The sequence below is a fragment of the Eptesicus fuscus genome, chromosome 9 (assembly GCF_027574615.1).
Source record: "Eptesicus fuscus isolate TK198812 chromosome 9, DD_ASM_mEF_20220401, whole genome shotgun sequence".
In the NCBI taxonomy this organism is placed as follows: domain Eukaryota; kingdom Metazoa; phylum Chordata; class Mammalia; order Chiroptera; family Vespertilionidae; genus Eptesicus; species Eptesicus fuscus.
In genome coordinates this window covers 72,414,784-72,438,220 of record NC_072481.1, presented here as the reverse complement: position 1 = coordinate 72,438,220, position 23,437 = coordinate 72,414,784, and the positions used below count along the sequence as shown (strand labels likewise).

General features: G+C 38.9%; 1 protein-coding gene across 1 annotated transcript in view; it reads right to left on the bottom strand.

The window, feature by feature from the left end:
• The window catches only part of DCDC2 (doublecortin domain containing 2), a 172,430-nt gene that overhangs the window by 27,523 nt on the left and 121,470 nt on the right, over nt 1-23,437 (bottom strand). Inside the window, exon 8 of the mRNA XM_008146066.3 lies at nt 4,152-4,252. Coding sequence (XP_008144288.1) covers nt 4,152-4,252 — 101 coding nt within the window. The remainder of the gene's footprint in view (nt 1-4,151; nt 4,253-23,437) is intronic.

Here is a 23,437-nt window from a genome sequence, read left to right as displayed (position 1 = left end):
ATTGCTCACAGCAATGCCAGTAGCCAGAAGATCACCACTTGTACTCACTCCCCAAAGCCCCACTCCCCAGGGCAATGTGAAGAGGGCTAGGTGATATACATAGTAGTCTGCTTTTCAAGGGCAGAACCCAAATCTTTTATTTCAAAATATTTTTATTGTGTTAAAATACACATAACATAAAATTTGCCATTTTAACTAGTTTTGAGTTTACAATTCAATGGCACCAAATCTATGTTGGATAGTAAACCTGTCAGACTTTTACATCACATGGAGACATTATCTTTATTATACTAGATCAGTGGTCAGCAAACTCATTAGTCAACAGAGCCAAATATCAACAGTACAACGATTGAAATTTCTTTTAAGAGCCAAATTTTTTAAACTTAAACTTCTTCTAACGCCACTTCTTCAAAATAGACTCGCCCAGGCCGTGGTATTTTGTGGAAGAGCCACACTCAAGGGGCCAAAGAGCCTCATGTGGCTCACGAGCCGCAGTTTGCCGACCACGGTATTATACAATAAACAAACCTCGCCTTTGTTCTACAGCAGGGTTTCTCAATCTCAGCCCTACTGACATTTTGAACCGAATAATTGTGTGTGTGTGTGTGTGTGTGTGTGTGTGTGTGTGCGCACTCGCGCGCAGGCTGTTATGTACCAAGATATTTTAGCAGCATCCCTGGCTCCTAACCATAGATTCTCTCAGCTACTAGTATAACAATCAAAAAATGTCCCTCATAAATTGCCAAAATCACCTCCAGGTGAGAGTGACTGCTCCCAAGAAAGTCACTATCCCTGTTTTTCAGGCCTGTTCACTATACAAACATCCTTACAAAGATAGTCCAGAACTAAGGCAATCAGTGCCTCTGCTCACAAGATGTGGAGAAACGGAAGAGCTCTACAGAGCATTGGCTCCCAACAGGGGTCTTAATATTTACTTCTAAAATTTGATTTGCTTTTCAGGCATAGATAAATTACTTAGCACATGATATTTACACACACACACACACACACACACACACACACACACCCTTCTTCATGGACCTTTGACTAAAGTTATAACATGAACCATTTAGATGACAAGAAACCAACTCAAAGTAGTTAACTAGGATTGGCCTGAAAGGTAGTGTGTGTAAGTATCATTTATAGCTGAGCCAAGTCATATAGGATGACTACATTTCCTTTCTGACGCAAGAATTTTTCAATCCCTGGGTTAATCATTGTTTTTTTATTTGTTTCTTTGTTTGTTTGCATTTACTACTCTTCCTCTAGATCACTCCTGTGCTTTGAAGTTTGATAGACCTGCATTCAAATCCCAACTCCTTTGACAATACCGTCTTGGACAAGTAATTCCACCTATGCGAGCTCCCTTTCTTCCTCTATATAAAGTGAGAATAATAAGACCTATCTCACAAGGTGGTTATCACAATTATATGAGATAAAAGTGCCTACTACAGAGCCTGGCACTCATAGATACTTAATGAACAGTACCTATTGTTCCATGAGGACCACCATTAGGGCACATCCTCAGAGCTGTTCTGACAGTAATGAATATTACTATAATGAATCTTTACACTAATTTCTCCACACTCTCACTTTGTTTTTTGACAATATTTATAACAGAGCTGCTTAGGATATAGAGCTAAAGGTCATCAGATCATAGAGAGAATGACTCTACACCCTGACCTGAATAGCAGCTCATGCCAACCACATGAGCTGGACAATCCAAACTCTATTAAATCATAGGGTCAAAGAAGAAAATAATTCTGGCCTTTTCTTACCTGGTTTTATTTCCTTCAAACTGACATCAATTAGTTGAAATTGCTCAGCTTTTACCAAGCTGTCCAGTCACCCTCTTTTGCATACTTGTATTTTAATAAGTTAGCACTCTCCAGTCAAATAAGAAATCAAGCTCCACCGACTAACACTTACCCAAGGCTGCTCAGGTTCCAGCACTGATCTACACCCCCTGCTAGTCACCCTTCCTTGTGATCATTAAACTTAGGTGTAAAAAAATACTTATCACAGATTTCATAACTCATTAAGTGTTTAACAAAGAGATTTCTCTTCTGGAAATAATGCTACGATTCTTTTCTTGATATCTGGCATTCTGACTTTGGAATATAAATTAGTCTTGGTTTCGGCAGCTAATAGGTGTTGTATATTCATGATGATTACTCTTCTTTGTCTTATAATATTTAATTACAGCTTCACAGAAGACTTAAAATTCCATTTAACCTCAGGAAAAAATACCTATCACTGGAGTTTATGAAAAATTATTAATTGTAGCTAAGCCTGGATAATAAATTGGATTTTTGAAATCTGTGGTTTTTAACACATTGGGCTTTTCATTGGGAAGGTGATACTTACAGAAAATGCCTGTGCAATAACCAAGCAGCAACTGCACTGCCTCACTGTGAAGGCAAACACCATTGAGAAGATCAACTATGGAATTTGCTGGATTGTGAAATTTGCTTTTTGAAAGGGAAATATCACATAACTAGAGGCCTGGTGCATGAATTCGTGCATGGGTGGGGTCCCTCTGGGTAGCCTGCAGGGATCAGGCCAAAATCTGCAGTCCAATGCTGCCTGCAGCTCCTACCTGCTACTCCCGCTCATCCTGGCCCCAATGTGCCTGTTGTGAGCTCACGCCCAATCAGTCCCAATCGGGAGAGGCTCGCGCTGCCACAGCAGCAGCATTTGCCAGCCATGAGCCCTGCGTCTGGCACCCTCCCAAGGGGAGTGGCCTGCAGGATCGAGCTGAAACCAGCTCTCCAACATCCCCCAAGGGGCCCTGGATTGCAAGAGGGTGCAGGACAGGCTGAGGGACCCCACCGGTGCACGATCGGGCCAGGGAGGGACTGTGGGAGGGCTCCAGGGTGTGTCCAGCCCATCTCACTCAGTCCAGATCGGCTGGACCTCAGCAGCAAACTAACCTACCAATCAGAGCATCTGCCCTCTGGTGGTCAGTGTACGTCACAGCAACTGGTTGACCAGTTGACTGTCTGCCTCCTGGTGGTCAATGCATGTCATAGCGAGCAGTTGATCAGCCTTTGCATATCATTAGCATATTACGCTTTGATTGGTTGTTCGGTTGTTCTGCCGTTTGGTCTATTTGCATATTACCCTTTTATTATATAGGCTAGTCAGAGGACAAGTGGCAATACCTAGTGACTTCTCATTCCTTTGAGCCTGGGATTATGATTTCCCCTCATCACCTAAATTCCCCACCTCCACACAGAATTGTAAGAAACCTGGTTGAATTGTCTTAAAAAGTCTGTTTTATTTCTGGCATCATTTAGCTAGAATTAACATTGCTTAATTCCTTCTGTAGGCACACATGTGTGTAAACACACCACACACACACACACACACACACACACACACACACACACACACACACACTACTGTGTTCCACTGGCCTAAGAAATAAAATCAATACACACATAGCAAATATTTGAGTTGCATTTATACAAGTACTTAAAATTTATGACAAAAATTCCAATCACAACTTCAAGGACCCTAAAGGAGAAAACATTTTTGTTTTTTAAAAACAAAACCAAACAACTTGCCGAAACTGGTTTGGCTCAGTGGATAGAGTGTCGGCCTGCAGACTCAAGGGTCCCAGGTTCGATTCCGGTCAAAGGCATGTACCTTGGTTGCGGGCACATCCCCAGTAGGGGGTGTGCAGGAGGCAGCTGATCGATGTTTCTCTCTCATCGATGTTTCTAACTCTCTATCCCTCTCCCTTCCTCTCTAAAAAATCAATAAAATATATTTAAAAAAAACCCAAAAAACAACAATACCCTGCTTTTCTAAAAGGAGGACTATTTTGTAGATAAAACCCAAAGCCAACACTCTTTTTTCCCCCATGTCAAGTTTCTCCCTCTATATATCTCATTCTTAACTCCAATCCACCAAATTCTTCAATGTTGTTTTTAAAAGATATGCCATTTTTCCTTCATCATCATCATCAAAGACTCCATCCAAATGGCTATTCTTTGTGGGAAAACTAAAAAGAAGTAAAGGTGTTTTGTTTTGTTTTTAAGGTTTTCAGCCACACTGCACCTGAGAGGGTTTAACTAACATATGAAAAACTTGAAATAAAAATACTAGCAATTGCTTGAACATATTTTTACAGGCATGGCGATTACCTGATCAACTGGAATCTCAACCTGAGTGTCTTCATCTTCTTGGACTTCGGCTGCCCCCCGCGTTTCAGATCTTTCTTCTCCAGCTTTGAAAATGCCTTCATCTGTTGAGACAAAAACACAGTGAAATCAAAATCCAATTGTGACATCGTGTGGCTGCATGTAGAAATTACAATCAAATACCTGACGAAGACAGTTTTGAAATAGGTATTTTGGTTCCCTTTGTCTGGACAGGATTTTTGTAGCTCCCCTCCCTGCAGTTCCTCTTCATTTTCACTGGGAAAAGCTTTAATAGCCTAAACAAGGCTCACCCAGCAGAATAGAGATCTGTCCCAGACTCCCCCTCATATGTTGGCTTGGATTTAATAACACAACACTGTAAAGGTATTTAGATGGAAGAACTTCACACTTAACTATCTCTGTTCTCCCCTCCTATCCACAAAACAGTGATGATGCTTAATGCTTTAAAATACTGTTTTTATATGTTTTTCTTTCCCAAGAGAATGTTATACACTGAATATAACATACTGGAATAATTCTCTCTGTTCAGAATAATATTAAAAAAGTATTTTTACTGTAATAGAATCATAAAGCTGACTTTGCATCACACACAAATCAATCTTTTATTTTGAAGATTTCCACAGGATTTATCCAATCTATTTTTAAAATCCCTAACTATAAATGTAACCTAAATCTCTAAGACTTTAGGTTAAGCATCTTTGACTTGTTTTCCTATGGAAGCAAAAGGAGCTATTTTCCGTATTTGAAAGAGTTTTAATGTCTTACCCCTCAGTCTTCTCTTCTCCAGGTCAAGGAATCAAAAAATCACAGAACCATGGGTCATTATGTCTGCCTACTTTCCTCATTCAGAGATGTCTCTCTGTCCAATTTTTAAGGATCTCCAGAGATGGAGAGTTCCCTTCCTTGTTGGTAATCTATTTCACCATGTGCAACCCATAAGGTCTAGAAAATGGTTTTTTTTTTTATCTTTTTTATTAAAACCACCTCTATTTCTCCAAAGAATGCTTATTTCCTAGAGCACAATTATTTAACATCTTCCCATAATATTTCATGTTGTTAAAGAATGAAATCATTCTTAATTAAATGTAAAATATATTTTCATATATGCTGGGGACTAATTATATGTAAGGCACAATGTTACACTCTAAGATATGAGTGGGATGTAGAGTGTTCCCTCAAGTCGACTACAGACCAATGCGTAAACAGAGATATAAACAACAGAGTGCTGTAATAGATCAGGGCTATAGCAGAGCCCTGTGGAGCTTAGAAGATACAGCCAGGTGAGGAAAGCAGGAAGGGAGGGAGGGAAAGGAGAGAGGGAGATAAGGAGGGAGGAAGACAAAACCCAACTCAACTCCTTTTCGTTTCTCCTAAAGAAACCATGTTCCTTTTTAATTACTTCTTTTGTAACTTGACTGGATGATGGCTTCTCTACTCTCCTTTTTAAAAACTGGGAATAGCAGAGCTCCACTCACAGCTAATTCTCCATGTTAAATTAATTCACATGGATTAATTCATTTAGAAGATTACCTACAACAATCATTTAATCCCAGGCTGGATTTTCCTATCCCCCAACAAAATAGTTTCACTCTCTTTCCTTCCATCAGGTCTTGTATGCTTTAGCAAAGCAGAGCAATGTTTCATTCACTAGAATGGTCTCCGTTAAATCACCCTGCATGTATATGTAAACTGCACATAGACATACATAACAGGATACACTACAGAATCATTACCCAATGATGACTTCAGCATTGGCAGCTATTTTGGATTATCTCTACAACTAACGCCCCCTGCCCCCCTAGGACAAGGCCTGCACAGCATGTCCAAGGATTACGTCCTAACTCTGATGTTTCTCACAACTGAGGACACGGATCCAAAATGAAGCTGCAGCCAAAAGTTCAGTGATACCAGAAGAAAGAAAGTAGAAAATAAAACAGAGAATGTGGTGGTGTTCTCACACATGCAGGCCTGGAGTAAATGCTGAGCTTGCCATGCACTCAACAAAGCACAGGGTGGGACACTCCGAGGGGCTAGTAAAACAACTTTCAATCACTGTGTCCTAGAGGAGGAAAGGGAAAGGGAGGAATCCAAGCCCATAAAATTGGAATCAAAGGGACAGGGTAAGGCGATACATGTCCCTCCATCAAATTCTGGAACTTGGAACTCAAGGAAATAATAATAGAAACAATAAAATAAAAAATCTGCTCTATTCACATGTGGAGTTCATAACTCAGAGATGCGCAGAGGCAGAAGAAACCAATTTCAGAAAAGGGTTATACAATTTGTTAACTGTTACCTTCAAAAGGGTTTAAGAAGGAAAATGAGGTATGTTTGACTTTCTACCTTCTAAATTACCTTAGAAGATAACAATCACGCTCACCCACAAAATGTGCCTTGAGTTAACCTTCAGAGGCAGATATGGGATTCATTAGACTATAGCTATGACCTTTGTGCATGACTTTTTTGGATGATATTTTTGTATCCAAGTGTTGCACTTGCTTTCAAAGAGACCACAAAGAGAAGCTACAGATACAACAGAAATATATTCTTAAATACTCACATTCGATGAAATGTTTAACTGTATCCAAGCAGTGCTATGAATGGCTTGCAGATGTGTTTTAGAATAAAAATTTCACCAGAAAAGAAGAACAAGATCAATAATCACAAATAAAATAGAATTGAAAGTGCACTGGAATGGAAAATGGCAACTATAAGAAAATAAAGAGCAGAGAGCAACGCTCACCCTGTGTACAGGAGCACAGAGAGAATACAGAGGTAAAAGAGTCTGGCTGAGGGTGTGGGGGAGGGGACTGAGAGGTGTGAGCAGACACAGAAATGAGTCAGAAAGAAATTCATAAGAATAAATGGTGAGAAAAAAGGAACAACAGCTAGAAAGTTACTGTGCTAGAAGAAAGCCTATTAGGATTTAATATTTAACTATAAATGCTATATATAGTTAAATATTTTAAATAGCATTTTATGACTATAAATATGTTTATATAATACATGTGCATTTTAGAAAACTTGGAAGATGAAGAAGATAAAACATCCTTCTAATCTCTTGACCCAGAGATAACCACTAATATTTTAACAACAGACATCCTCTCTCCCTCTCTCTCTCTCTCTCTCACATACACATTCATAAAACTGGGACCATATTATATATTTTTTAAAAGTTTTTTTTACTTAAAAATCATATTGTGAACATTTCCCAGGTTAATATTCTTTTAACACATAATAAATTGCCACATGTGGTGGTAATTAATGAATGGTACTGAATAATAAAAAACCTAAGTTTTAAAATTAATAAGGTAGATTTCATTCATTCAACTGACTGGTAAATACAATGGGTCCTTAAATAACATAGCTCCATTCAATATCATTTTATTATAACGTTGATGAGAGAAAATACAGATTCCAGGCCGGGGCCACTGTCTGTGTGACGTGTGCACATTTCTCCAGGTCTGTGTAGGTTTTCTCTATGGACTCTGGTTTCCTCCCACATCCCAGAGCTGTGCATGTGAGCTGAAGTGGCCTGTCTAAATGATCCCAGTCTGAGTGAGAGTGGGTGTGAGTGGCCCTGTGATGGAAGGGGGTCTGTCCAATGTGGATCCTGCCTTGCATCCTGACCTGCTGGGAGAGGCTCTGGCCACCCTCAACTCTGAACTGGAATCAGAGGGGTGGAAAATCATTATCTGATTTGTTTTCATTCACTTTTCTTAAAAGTATGTAGTGCTCACATGTATTTCAATGTTTAATATTAGAAGTATTTTGAGTCTTTATTTAGGAGTTTTGTGATGTTTTTGTGACCAGAAATATGCCATAGGAACCTAACTCTTGTTTTTATCAATTAAAACTATGATACAATTGATTTCGTTATATGTCGTTTTGCTTAAAGTTGCAGGTTCCAAGACCCTATGGATGATGTTCAGTGAGGACTTACTGTATATATATCACAACCTACTGTACAAAAGTCACTCTGGGAAACCTGAGAGGGCTGATCTTTACAGGCTTAGCATCTTGAGTTAAGATCAGAGAGACATGCATTATTTGTCTTTCCATGAACATACCCTATGGCTTTTCCCTGCTGAGTCCTGTTTCCCAAGAGAAAGCATGGTCCATGGAACACATAGAGACCTCAATAAATATTTATTGAAATGAGACAAGAGACAAGTGCCTGGTTTAATCCCTTCCTCACATACTGATTGACTCCCTTCCTGCTCGATGCTCTCTACAACCCTCCACCTCACACACTCTGCCAGGATTTAACTCTTCCTTCCATAGCCTTCCCTCGAGCATGCTGACAATTAGCTCTTCTAAATCCTTAGCCTTTTCACTGAATGCCCCTTCCACCTCTCCTTACACGAAGCCTCACTAGCCCGGGTTTCTCCCCATCCTGTATCCTACCATCTCAGTAATCTCAACGCCCACACGATGAGCTGTTCTACTGCACTGACAACCCCGTCACCTCTACCTCACCATGGAGCCTTCCCAGCATGTGGGGAGACTTCAGTCATGTGCAATCGTGAGCAAAGAACCCAGAGGTCACAGCACTGCTGTGCTAGTTTTGTGTCTCACGCCTCTGCCCTCAACATCCAGTTTACTGCTTTCACCTTTGTCCCTGCGTGGCTGACTGTTGGAGTCTTACTCATGGTTCAAATCCTATTCAGCTCCACAAAATCGCCTCAGATATCCCCTCACTGCACAAGCAAAAAGAATCATTAGCTTTCCCCATGCATGACTTCCCCATGCATACTTCTTTCTAATTTTCTTTTTAAATCCTTACCAGAGGACATGCTTATTGATTTTAGAGAGAGAGAAGAAGGGGGAGGGAGAGAGAGAGAGAGAGAGAGAGAGAGAGAGAGAGAGAGAAACATTGATGTGAGAGAGAAAAAGAAAGGTTGATATGAGAGAAACATTGATTAGTTGCCTCTTGTATGCAGCCCAACCTGGATTGAACCTGTAACCCAGATATTTGCCCTGACCAGGGATCGAACCCACAACATTTTGGTGCATGGGAAAACGCTCGACACAACTGAGCCACACCAGCCAGGGCATACATACTTCTTTTATTCATGAATCATGCTTAATTTTAATTATGTCTCTTACCAGTTCTGACCCTTTTACCACAAGCTCCTTCAATCACTGATCATAATGTTTGTCTTTTAAGTCCTGTGCTTTGAGGCACAATGTCAGCCACAAAACAGGTTGTGAAAAGATGTGTCAAAAAATACATAATATACAAAACATTATGTAAACGCCAAATTTTTGGCTTTGTCTAAAAGTATTGTTTGTAATAGAACTTGTATGTGTATATACTTCATCCAGGGCCAAGATCAGTGAGCCAACATAAATGTTCAAAATTATGTGAATATTCAATATGAAAGTTCAAAGGCATGCCTTAACACCACAAAATTAAAATTATTAACAGCAAAGAATTGTTAAAAAGGTCAAACTACAATGGAAAAGAATTTGAAATATACAATGAGAGTATGTTCTCCTTCTATCAGTGCCACAGTAAAAAGCAATTAAAGACACACTCCAAGGAAGAAGGCAAAGATAAAACATTACCAATGTAAAACCCCTGTTGCCAGGATAGTTTCCACAAGAAATGTGCAAAAATATTAAGTTTTTCATCAAGGGCAATATTATTCAAACACTTCAAAACCTTACCACTTTCCCTTTATTATTACTGTTAATAAACTTACACATTAAATTGGTGAATTTAGATCATAATGGAAATTGTTATAGCAATAGTTGTATGGTTATTGCTATAGATACCTCAGACATCCCAACAACAACTCACTAAGGGGAGGTACCTCCAATGGGACACAGAATTAGTTTTAGCATCACTGTTTCCATCCCTCACCCACACACTTTCCCCCATACTTTCTAATTCAACTTCTGCAGCAGCACACCATAAGGACTACTTTTGTCAAAATTATCAGTGACACAATGGTTATCTTTATGTTCACATCTCAATCTCTTAATTGCTCTTTTAATACAGCCCCCCACCCCCCCCCTCTCTCTCTCCATGTGTGTGTGTGTGTGTGTGTGTGTGTGTGTGTGTGTGTCCATTTCATTCTCCTGGTTTTAGCAGGCTTCTTCTCAGTATCCTTGGCTGACCCATCCTTCTCTGTTCAACTTCTAAGTGTTGGACCACCCCAGAGCTGCATTGTGAGTCTACTTCACTATTTATATACTCTTTCTATATAATAAAAGCCTATATGCTCAGTGTCCAGTTGTCCGGTCGTCCATTCAACCAATCAAAGCATAATATGCTAAGGCTGCTCAACTGCTTGCTATGATGTACACTGACCATCAGGGGGCAGACAGTCTGCCTGTCGACCAATCGCTATGACATGCACTGACCACCAGGGGGCAGAGAGTTCATTCGTTGACCAGTCGCTATGATGTGCACTGACCATCAGGGGACAGACGTTCTGACCAGTAGGTTAGTTTGCTGCTGGGGTCCGGCTGATTGGAACTGAGCTAGACGGGCCGGACATGCCCTGGAGCCCTCCCGTGGTCCCTCCCTGGCTGGCCAACCTCCCGCATCCCTCCCTGGCCCCAATCATGCACCAGTAGAGTCCCTTGGCCTGGCCTATACCCTCTTGCAATCCAGGACCCCTCAGGGGATGTCAGAGAGTCAGTTTCGGCCCGATCCCTCAGGCCAGGCTGAGGGACCTCACTGGTACATGAATTCATGCACTGGGCCTCTAGCCTATACAATAAAAGCCTAAGCGACTGTTATAGCAGAATGACCAGAACAATCAGTCGTTATGATGCGCACTGACCACCAGTGGGCAGACACTCAATGCAGGAGCTGCCTCCTGATGGTCAGTGCGCTCCCACGGGGGATTGGGATCGCTGCTCAGCCAGAAGCCCCTCCCGATGCCACTGCAGCAGGCACAGCAGGCTGGGAGGAGCACAAGTGGCACCCGGCCCAAATTTGGGCTCCTCCCTGGCCAACTAATGCTTGGCACACTGCCACATCCCTTGGGGGATGTCTGACTACCAGTTTGTTTAGGCAGTCAGACATCTCTGAGGGGTCCCAGACTGAGAGAGGGCGCAGGCCAGGCTGAGGGACCCACCCTCCACCCCAGTGCATGAATTTCGTGCACCAGGCCTCTAGTTTTAAATAATCTCATCAAGATCTTGGTTTGAACACCATCAAAATGCCAATGATATTGTAATCTATATCACACTTTTTATAGACTCAAAAACTTATATCCAATTGCCTAATTTGATGTCTTACCTTGGGCATTTCAACCTCAACATGGTCAAAACAGAACTTTGATTCTCCACCCTAAGCCTCATTCATCCTCTGTATTCCCCATCCCAGGAAATGGCACCACTACTCAATCCTGAAATCTGGGAATTATCCTTATTTCCATTTTGCTCTCACTTCCTATATACATTTCATTGGTGTCTTATTAAGTCAACCTCTTTAAATATATCCCAAATCCTTAACTATCATTTCCATCTCCTCTATCAGCGTGGTATAATCACCATTATCTTTTGGATTGGCAATTGCAATTGCTTAAAATTACTGTCTCACTTCTACTCTTGCTATCCTGTAATTCATCTGCTATACAATAGCCAAGTGAACTTACAGATTTTAAAAATTACTTAGAAAGTCTCTACTGTCATTCCTCATACACAGAATCCAAGTTCTTTCCCGTGTTTTATAGACATGTGATCTGGCAGGTAAGTCCCTCTTGGATCACATTTCATTACACTTTCCCTTGATCCATTAAACTCCAGCTACCTTCTGTTTCTCCAACAGAAAATTCATTCCTATTTTATGGCCTTGTACTTCTCATACCCTCTGCCTGGAATGTTCTCCATCCCCTTCGCCCCCCACCCTCCTCACCCCATTACAATTGGCTGCTCCTTGTCTTTCAAATCCCACCTGGGTCCAATTCCAGTAGCCAGCCAGTTATTCCCACTGCTCTGTCTTAATTCTCTGTCTAGCATTTCTTAGTAGCTGATATTTTTCTTGTTTATTTGGTGTTTTAGTGTTTGTCAGTCTCCACCAAAGCGTAAGCTCAATGTCCTATCCCCCATGTGCAACAGAGCTCAACACATAGGTGTTCAAAAGTTACCTGTTAAAAGTATGAAGAACAGAAACTCAAAAATATTTGCTGCATTGAGATAGTGTGTAAGGAGCATAGAATTTGAAAACCACTAGACCACTCCACTAATTATTTGTGTTGTTATGGTGGTTTTGCCCCAATCTGGCCACACTTGGCAGTATAACATTTGGATGAGTAGGGAGGATTGAGAGGGTTGCCGAGAAAGAAGACTGGAGTACAACCTACACAGTATCTACAAATTACACTGGGTGGTGGGTAAAGTAGTAGCACCCCCTGCCCAAAGATGTCTCCATCCTAATCCTCAAAAATGTGAATATGTTACAATGCATGGAAGAGGTGAATTCAGGTTGCAGATGAAATTAAGGTTGTGAATTAACTGACCTTGAGATAGGGAGGTTATCCGGGATTATTTGTGGGGATCCAGTAATCACAAAGGTCGTTAGAAGTTAAAGGGAAGGCAGGAGAATCCGTGTCTGAGTGATGCACTGTGAGAAACACCTGACTGGCCATTGCTGGCCTTGAAGACAAGAGGAGGCTATAAACCAGAGAATGGTAGACAACTTCCACACACTGGAAGAAGTCAAGGACACAGATGTTCCCCATAGAGATTCTGGAAGGAACACAGCCCGGCCAGCATCTTGATTATAGCTCAGCAAGGACCACATTGGAATTCTGATCTCCAGAACTGAAGATAATAAATGTGTGTGTTGTTTTAAGCCACCAAGATTGTGGTCATTTGTTATATCTGCAATAATAAACAGCATGTATCCAAACATTATGATCTATAAAGAATATTGGGGGCAATAGCCACTGCAAATCCTCTTTCTGACTCCTGCAGATACCTGCTGGGCAAGAGCAGATAGCTAGACACCCTCTGCTCCCTCCTCCTGGGAGTCTGCTGCCTTTGGTTCTCCTTCTCTGTTGTTAAGTCTCATTCTCACTTCCCTACAAGGGGCAAAAACCATTCCCACACCCAGGCACCCACACATCTTCCTGGAGAAAAGGGATTAGACTTTTAAAAAGTCTTCCCCTACTCTAAAACCTTTGTAATAAAAGCTATTTGCTAACAAACTAAAGAGCAAGGATAAATTTGATACACAATACGCTCTCATTCAATTACTACACCGAGGATCAAATTCAATGCTTGAATGCACACTGCACTCAAATTCAGCTCAAATCTTTTCTCTTTGAATCATGAGTAGATACTTTAGTGTACATTACACAGTAAAGCAATAACAAACACTCTAGTGAAAATAAAAATGCTCCTCAATTATTTCTCACTTATCCCTTATGAATTTTATTGCCTAAAAATGGAAAGCAGAGCTGCTGAGGTAGGGCAGTCATATCATTACTGTGTAGTTCCTAATAAATATGAATCTGTTTTCCCTACAGAAATGGGAAACAGATGATTGCACTTTTTCAGCTTTTCTGCAACTAGAACCGCTGAAATGAAAGCATTTCTTAGTTGCAGTGCATTGGTATTGTAGCTTATTAATATTACAATACTTCAATGTTCTCAGATAAGAAAAGGTACCAAATAATTAATGAATTATATTCATATAATTGATGATAATCAGTTATTTAGGCCCAATAATCTTACTTAAAGAATACCTTCTTACCAAAATTATTAAAAATTATTAAAAAAGTATTATTATAAACCATATCTTAATATGTTCAGAGTTTTAAACTGGTTGAAATTCATCAGGATAAATATGATGAGAAATAACAAAATAATAATACCCAGTTCTGATTACTTTTTGGAAATGCTAGATATCTATTAAGTGAAAACTCTATATGTAAACAAGAAAGTTTAGTGTGACTATAAACATTTTACTATGGTTTACAATTGAGATTGCCTCATAAAAATGTTAAATTAAAAAACAAAATGTCACCCTGGTTTGTGTGGCTCAGAGGTTAGAGCATTGGCCTGTGCACCAAAAGGTAACTGGGTCCCATTCCTAGTCAAGGGCACATACCTGGGTTGTAGGTTTAATCCCAGGCCCAGTCGGAGCTCAGGGCTCCTGCAGGCAACCAATTGATGTGTCTCTCTCACATCGATGTTTCTCTCTATCTCTCTCTCCTCCTTTCCACTCTCTCTAAAAATCAACAGAAAAAATATCCTTGGATTTAAGATTAATAAAACAAAACAAAAAATATTTTAATTTTAACAAGCAACTCATTAAGCTCATCAATAGATTGAGAAAAATGTGGGAAACAAGGAGTTTATGGCTTTTGGTATATAAGATAATACTCTAAGCAGAAACAAATAATTAGACTTATTAACGAGGAAAATAATGCCCTCTTTATAAGTATCACATGTTATCAGAGGTAGCATTAAAATTAAAATTGGTAAGAATGTGACATAAAAATGATTTTCATTAGCTAATGGTAATGTAAACTACATTCACATGTGGAATGCATTGAATTTCTAATATATAACTCTTCATAGATACAGATTGTTGTCATCAGAACATCTTACTGAAATTGTACAGAAGCACTTCTGAAAGCTGAGCCAATGTGAAGCAGTCTTTATGAAGTTTAGCAAAGGGTGAGGTAGAGAGGAGGATATCAGCCAATCCTCCTTTAATCCTTACCACAACTTGTATATTATCCTCCCACACTCCTCCTCTGAACTAAAGTATATTATCATTAGGAAGAATGAAAACTAACCGAATAACAGCTAATGTTCTGAGTGCATCTAACTTAGTACAGCAATATAACCCAAATGATTTTTAATCACTAATTTTCTCCATATGTCTCATTATGGCCCATAAATGCAAGTGGGAACACTTTACAGAAACAAAAATATCACAAGTGATTTTTTTGGCAATTTAGAATATTACATGAAAATAACTTTATCTATATACTTACAAAAGCTGAGTTTCCTTGACTGCAGTTTGAAATATTTGGCTTCTTTCTATTCCCCGACTCCCACTCTAGGATATTAAATATCACCTGTTATGCAATTGCTGTTTAAATCTGACTGTTAACTCTTTGCATAGAGTTTATCTTAACCACCATGGTTATTTTACCTTGACTTTAAATGGGTGTAATGAGTTTTCTAAGTGTACACAGAAAGCATAAGTAGGATTATTATCATTGATTTCCCCAGATCACAGGTAATTCTGCTCTTATCTCTACATTTCTATTTTAATCTTTTTAGACACAGATGTTTTTGATTTTCATCAAAATCAGAAATATTCAGAGTACCAATAATAAAGCACATATTTATTTGTAGTATATATAACTCATGACTTTAAACTTGTTTATAACCTATATACATTTTGGTATAATTTCCAAAGTTTATATTAGATAGGTAGGACTGAGAATAATAAAGTACCTCTGATTATGTTTAGCTAAACTAACAAGTATATACAGCTTTACTTTTTATTTTTTTATTTTATAATCTTATAAAAAATAGTATACTGCAAGTTATTTTCAGTTCATCAGAATAATTGAATTGTTCTTTGTACCCCAGTGACTTGGAGTTATTTAATAAGTGCCCTAAGATTCATGATTCCTGTTCTTAATTCTGGATGATCCAACTACTGCCAAATGACCTGTGTTGCATATTCAAGTCAATAAAAGAGCTAGCCATACTTCAAATACTTCTCTACTCTATCAAATGTATCATGACAACAAATGGAGTAGAACAGAGAAAATACAGTACTCTTAAATTCCTCAAAATTGTGTTCATTCATTCAGTTATATGGAAATATTTACTGCGCCTCCTCAAGGTCAGACATGCGGTGGATACCAGCTATAGAAAGATGAACAAGGGCTGGCCTCAAGATGCTAATTGTCTGCTGGGGAATTTAAATGGAAAAATAAACAGCACAGAATGGTAATTGTAACAAGTGCTACACCAGCTGTCAAGAGTGCACAGGAAAGGGTGTTGAAGGGGAGTGGAGTGGCAGAAAAGAAGACTTCTGAGAGACAGAGGCTGGGAATTAGAAGGCAAACAGAATTAGTCACTGAAGAGCAGAGGGAGGCTGTTCTAGACAGAAAGATCAGTGTATGCAAGGACTTGGAGGCACTAATATGCATGCTATGATTCAGGAACTGCAGGCAGATAAGCTTGGCTGCCGCAAGGCTGCAGGGCTGGGGACTGGCAGGTGAGGAGGGGAATAGCTCGGACCACACTGCCTGATAGGACCAAGAATTTGAACTTGATCCTGAAGATAATGAAGAGCAAGTGAAGGACTTTAAGTTGGAAGCAGGGCACACAGGATTGGGGGAGTGTCATAGAAATAGGGGTGAGGATTCATGTCAGGATGTGTGTGGAGAGGCAGACATGGATGGTATCACTCTATGTCGAGGTGAAGATACGGGGTCAGAGTGAGGAGATTAGCTGAAGCTTGGAATATAGGTCAGGCTGAAGTGCCAAAAAAGGCTGGTAGCCTGGAGAATTCAAAGCAATGGGATGGGAAAGAAAGCACGGAAATATGAGCCAGGAGATTCTGAAGCACACAGTTCTGTGGTGGTGGGACCAGCGCTGCTGTTTGATTTTGGCACTACAGTAGACATGGAGATCCCGGATGACAGCAATGACAGTGCGATCACAAAAGGGGGCACACAAGCGAACTCCGTATGTTGTATCGTAAATCAGCGAGATAGATATGAGACGCCTTAATGAGCCAATTAATTAGGAGTCATTTATTACACGTGGCCCAGAGGGAGGTGTTTCTTCCAAATTTCTGAGCTAAGACACAGAGGAAGTTTCCCGTATTTATACCTTTCGGGCTGTTTGTATGCAGATTTTACAAAGAGGTCTGTGTGAGTTATTGTTACAGACAGTTTGTAATCTTGGATACATAAAGAACAAACATTTGGCATAAGAATATGGGAGTTATTATCAGTATTAGTCCATTACGTTAGATGGCTAGCTTGCAATGTCAGACACTTAAGTTTTTATCTTTTTATATTATTTAAACTAAAACAGTTATTTTATAGAATAAGAGACTGTCTAAAAATGACAGAGTTTACAGAACAATGGATTATCTAACAATAGCAGAGAATTTCAAAGAGCAGTTTTTATACAAGACGGAGGTTACTATGCTTCATATAAATGCCTGGATGTAGGAGGTGAGAGAGATGAAAGATGCAAAGGAGGACTCTAAGGTTTATGGTCCGGGTGTCTAAGTGGTTAGTAGTGTTATTGCTAAGACCAGGGAAAGAAGAGAATAGAGGTGTAAGAAGCAAAATGATAACACTTAGTTTTAATATTATGGTTTGGGTTACCTGGGAGCACCATGATAGAAATGTCAAGAAAGTAGTTGGAAATGTAAATCTGTTCTAAGATTTAATCTAAGATAAAGTTCTAGGATAAGGATACAGATTTGGGAACCATCAGAATACAGTTGGTAGATAAAGTGATAGGTCTAGATGAGAATAGAAGGTGATTGGGACAAAATTCTAGAAAACAATATTTAAGGGATGGGCAGAAGAGAAGCAAAGATTGAAAATAAAAGAATGAGAAAAAATAAGAGAGTGAGCTGTCAAGGAAAGCATGGGAAAAGTGAGTCAACAATAAGGAGTCATCAGTATGAAAAAGTGTCTTCTAGCTTTGGCATCCCAATGATCTGGTCAACTAGGTGAAGGTAACTTTAATAGAGCATGAAAATCAGATTGTATTTGAGTGTGACCAACAAGCAGTACAGACCACTCTTTCAAGATGACTGGCTGTGAAGTGGAGAACAGAGACCACAGCCCTAAAAAAACAAACAAACAAACAAAAAAAAACAACTCAGAGGCCTGAGGCTATGGAGTTCATAAGGAATAAAAGATAGTTAAATCCCATGTCTTCTGACTCCTGCTTTCCAATGAATTTGCCACAGATTTCAGTCAGCAGCCTAAAGCTGTTGCTAAACACATCCCTAATACACCAGCGTGTCTAGAGGAATCCTAGCATTCTTGTAGAAACTCGAACTATTCCTATTCACTCATGGTCAAGTTAAACCAAAACAGTTCATCTCATCTTTATAATACCAGATTAACCAGAACTGTATTTCATAAAAATACCAATCATTATTGGTACACAGACATTTATTGGAGTTTGGACTTTAGCAGCACCCATCCCAGGAAACAAGGCTCCTTTAACTTGTCCACCTCAGTTAAATTATTCTATATAGTATGGTAATAAATAATCATTTCAGATAAAGAAATAAAAGATTCCGTAGCTTCAGAAGACTACTAAGAATTCATGTGAGGAATCTAATAAAACCAGAGACTAAAGAGAAAGCAGGATTATACATTTTCACATTCTATCTGAAGTTGATAAACTTGAGATGGAAGACTAAACTAATTCTCTAAATATCTGTTTACAAATTATATATATAGAATATACATAAGGAATTAAATACCTAGCTCAAATATGAATATAAAAATGAACTGAATATGCATTTTCAAAACTTGGTTATTAATCCCAATTATTACTAAATTACAGCTTTGGTACTCTAAGGTTCCAACATTAAATTTCAGCTATTACAAATATGCTGTAAAATAATATGCTTAATGATGCCAATACTACTATAAGTATAAAGCAAGTATCACCACTTTCAAAGCTAATCTAATGGTGAGACAGATGCTAGTGATTCTGTGAATTGTGGTCCTCACTCAGGGTAAAGTGACATGCAGTGCAAATGTGAAAATCAGTCCCAATCAGTCATCCTGAATGAAGGGATTGAACTGTTTTTCTTCTAATCTAATTGGCACAGGAAATATCCATGAACTGTTCATTAAATCTGCTTGAGTGTGTTTTCAAATAACTGTTTCAGCACTTTATAAATTGGTATGCTTCTATTTGCTTTAGACAATCAAAGTGAGATCTCTGGAATGTTTAACATTTCAGGTGTTTATATAGGCTCCATAGTACTTTTTTAAGAGGATGATAAATTTTTATCAGAGTTGATGTTTTGTTAAAGATATAACTTAGCTTTGATTGGCATGTAAGCTTCCATCTTAACATAAAATAGAAGCTACAATTATACTCAATTTAGCCTATCTTCTTTTACTATGCATGAATCCTACAATTCAAGGAACTACTGTCAATAATGATAGATAAAAGAAAATATTCTTATAAGATATTTTTATCTGCAATATCTACTATGTTCCAATTTTTATTAAAGTGGACTGAGATAAATTCATTTAAATTATTCTATTGAACTTCATTTTAAGATTATCTAATCACAAATCAGCAGTTGATATAAACATTCATTACAAAATGCCCAAATATCAATGTAGTGCCAAATTTGAGAGAACCAAGTAAATGTAAAATGCCAAACCATCAGTAGGAAAAGATCTCAATAGCCTCAATTGATGATGAGAAATATGCAACTTAGGTACAAAAATATTATTTTTATGAAACTATCAAGGAAAAATATTCAAACAGATCAAGACAATCAGCCAACATTTTGCTCACTTTGATTTAATGTTGCTCCAACAACAGGTATTAACTGAGATTCCACCAGATTCTGGACTCTTCATTTAGTGTTATGACTAAGGGATTTAGTTGCTACCTATAACAAAAATCTATGTATGCTAGCTTTTTGAAAAAAATAGAAAACATCCTTGTCGAGCATTTTAACCTATCCTATATAATAAAAGCCTAGGAGGCATCACACCCTCGCATGATGTCACCACAAGATGGCCACCCTCACGTCGCCACAAGATGGCCGGCAGAGGAGGGCAGTTGTGGGCTCAATCAGCAGTAGGGGATGTACCCTTGACAGGAATTGAACCTGGGACCATTCAGTCCACAAGCTGATGCTCTATCCACTGAGCCAAACCAGCTAGGGTGACACCTAGTGTATTTTTTGTAATGCTTACTAGGTGCTGAGTACTATGCTAAGCACGTTCCTCACAATACCGTATGCCATAGGTATTTTTATCCTACTTTATTAATAAAGAAACTGAGGTTTAAATAACTTGCTTAAGGCAGCACAGAGCTAGGACTACGGCTAAACTTCCCCATTACTATGCCTTATATATGACACCCACTTTGGAAGAACCCTGGAAAAAGCAGCACTACTATTAAGGTAATCAATTGCAACTTATACCTATTAGATCAAACCTGAGCAAATGTTTTAAGAGTCACAGAGGATATCTATTTTACTTTCAATTTTTAGGCTGCCTTCTAAGATATGGATGAGAAGAAGTAAATTCAAAAGTTAAAAATAAAAATACCAGGCCTGGGTAGGGAGGTGGAGGAGCATGTGGGGAAAGGGAAGTAGTTTTGAGATCATCTTGAGAAAACAAATAAGAAAAACAAAGAGAATACTCTTAAAAAATAAATCAAAATTTTAGGAAAGTGTAAGGAATTAAACTTTTCAGGATCAATAGAGAGCTATCAAACATATTTTTGGAAGCTCAGGCATAGAACACAAAGCATGAGTCTGAGTATGGCGTGTGCTTTAGATGGAATTGCAGAAAGAAAACATTTTATCTGTTTTTTGCTTAATGAATAGAAAGTTGAGAACTCTGTGAGTTTTTCTTTAACAATTTTAACCTATTATTAAATCTCCTAACTATTTTTTTAGGATAATTCTTCTTCCAGATGAAGTAAAAGTATATTTTTCATAAGTTGGGATTTAACTGTTAAAATCTTTCCATAAAAGGCATAATTGCCAAAATAATTGCAGTTTTAATACCTGATTATATCAGAAATCCCAGTGGAAATAAAAATGCTAATATGGGATATGAGTGTAACATGCACTAATACGCAGTAGAAACCAACCATAACTATTTTATTCTTAGCTCAAAAGTGGAAAGCAAGAGATTTAATTTCAGGGGAAGGATATTCTGAAAAACCATCTGTTTTCCTTAGATATTCCTAAGGTTACATATATTCTTTTTCACTGAAAGAAGAGTTAAAAATAAGGAAAGGATGAGTTGAGCTACATCTATATATATAAAAGCCTAAGCAACCATTACGACTGAACGACCGTAATGACCGGTACGACTGGTTGACCAGTCGCTATGATGTGCACTGACCACCAGGGGGAAAACGCTCAATGCAGGAGCTGCCCGCTGGTGGTCAGTGTGCTCTACAGCCAACCTCCCACGACCCCTCCCCACAGCCAGCCAACCTCCTGCAGCCCCTGCCCTGCCTAACCTGCCAGCCAGCCCCCTGATAGGCCTCGATCGTTGGCCAGGCCGAGGGACCCCACCCATGCATGAATTTGAGCACCAGCCATCTAGTATATAGGGCAGTAGAATAAACTAGAAAGCAAAATAAAACCAATCAAAACATTAATAACTGAAGTCACAGAGTTCCATCATAATCAAAGCTATATTTATGTGTAATCATATTTGCTTATTTGAATATATTTTCCTGTTTGGGGAACAAAAGCTGAATTTTTATGGGGGAAAAAGGGACTGATTAAAGCATATATTTTCATATGGGTGTGTGTATAAGAAAAATCAATACATACCTTTTCAAAAAGTAAGTGGCCAAATGAATTTAGCACACGTTAATGAATTCCACAGATGGGTTTAAATGGGATCTGGCAAACCTCTATCAAAAAAACTTTCAGAAAAGCTTTTAAGCAAAGAGGGAGCTCATAATATTGAAATGGTGTCAAAGTGAATTGAGTTCATTACAGATGCTATTCTAAGAACATTCACACAGTCCAATTTTATATTTAAATGTATTACGCGTCCTTAAATACATTTTAAGCTGCACATTTTATAACTAGACGATAAAACCATATGCCATGGTGTGGCATGGTCACAAAGGAAGCAAAGGTTGACATTTCTGCACATATGTGAGCAGAGCTAACTCTGTGCCAACACAGAGAGCAGGTCATTGCTCCTGCTTAACTCCACAACCACAAAATTACCGTTTATGTATCAAGTATCTTCTCTCACTTTTCTAAATTATCTATTTTACAAAATTCGTGCAGATTGTACTAATTTTACCTTAATCTTGGAAAGGCCTTTGAATTGTAAGAGAAGGTACACACTGGCAAACTAATAACTAAAGCTATAAATGCATAAAGGATTTTTATGCTAAATAAAGAATCCATGCAAATGTTTTTCACATCTGACATACGTCCTTGAATTTATTAGCTTGCAAAAAGAAGCAATAAATTGCATTGCATAGGGATTGTGCCAACCAGTCTGTTTATAAATTATCCTGAGTCTGAGGATTTGTAGCCAGCAATAGTTGCCATACTTGCCTGTGTAACCACCAAACTGGCACTTACAAAGAAAAGCAAAATTGACAAAGAGAAAATGGTTAATACTACTAAACTTAGTACAATAAAAACTCTTTAAGTTTAAGAGTAAAAATTCCTTAAACTTCATTGTACTAAGTTTTCCCATCAGTGGGAAATAAAAGTGACAAGTTGTTTTATCTAATGCATTCAATGACCTTGACCTTCCTCTTAACACAGAAGAGTGAGACAATCTGGATCCTCTGCAGGTGTCCACCCCACATACAAATTCTTAATCCTCTCAGAAAAGAGAAAAAGAAAGGCTGTGAGAGGCCGAGGCAGCATGGAACAGCATCAGCTATGTTCACTGGGAATGAGCTCTAGATCCAGCTTCACAGTTTATAAATACTTCCAGTGGTTTGTCCATTCATTCGTTTGTTGACTGAGCACCAACTTTATACCAACCACTTCAGCTGCTCTTTAGGGGGACTCTTCAAGAAAATGGCAATGTTCACAAGTCAGCATACCAGGCATTCTAGAGGTTTTATGGACACCTGCTTGGATTATGATGGTGCACAGAGGATAGAGTAGCTGAGAACCCAAGGTGAGAGGCATGGAAGAAAGAAAGAGCAGCATGAGCAAGGCCATGCGAGCTGTAAAGCCCACTTGATCAGGATCATTTGAGGAACTGCAAAGGATGCCTTATGGGTGATGCTCTAGCAGTGAGGGATTGAGTGGTGAACGAGAAGACATGCAGGATGGGCTGGGGACAGCCAGTGGAAGACGCTTTGGAAGCCAAGTAAAGGTGGTGGTGCTTTAAAAAGGAGCCTCTGGAGGGCTTTTAAGCAGAGAAGGAATAGGCTGAGATTTGCGTTTTAGAAAGACCATTCTGAAATTTTTGGGACACAGTGAAAGCAGTCGGGAGAGGGAAGTTCATACAGGCCTACATCAAAAAGCAAGAAAAAATAGTAATAAATTATCTAACACTACAACTTAAAGAATTAGAAAGAGGGCA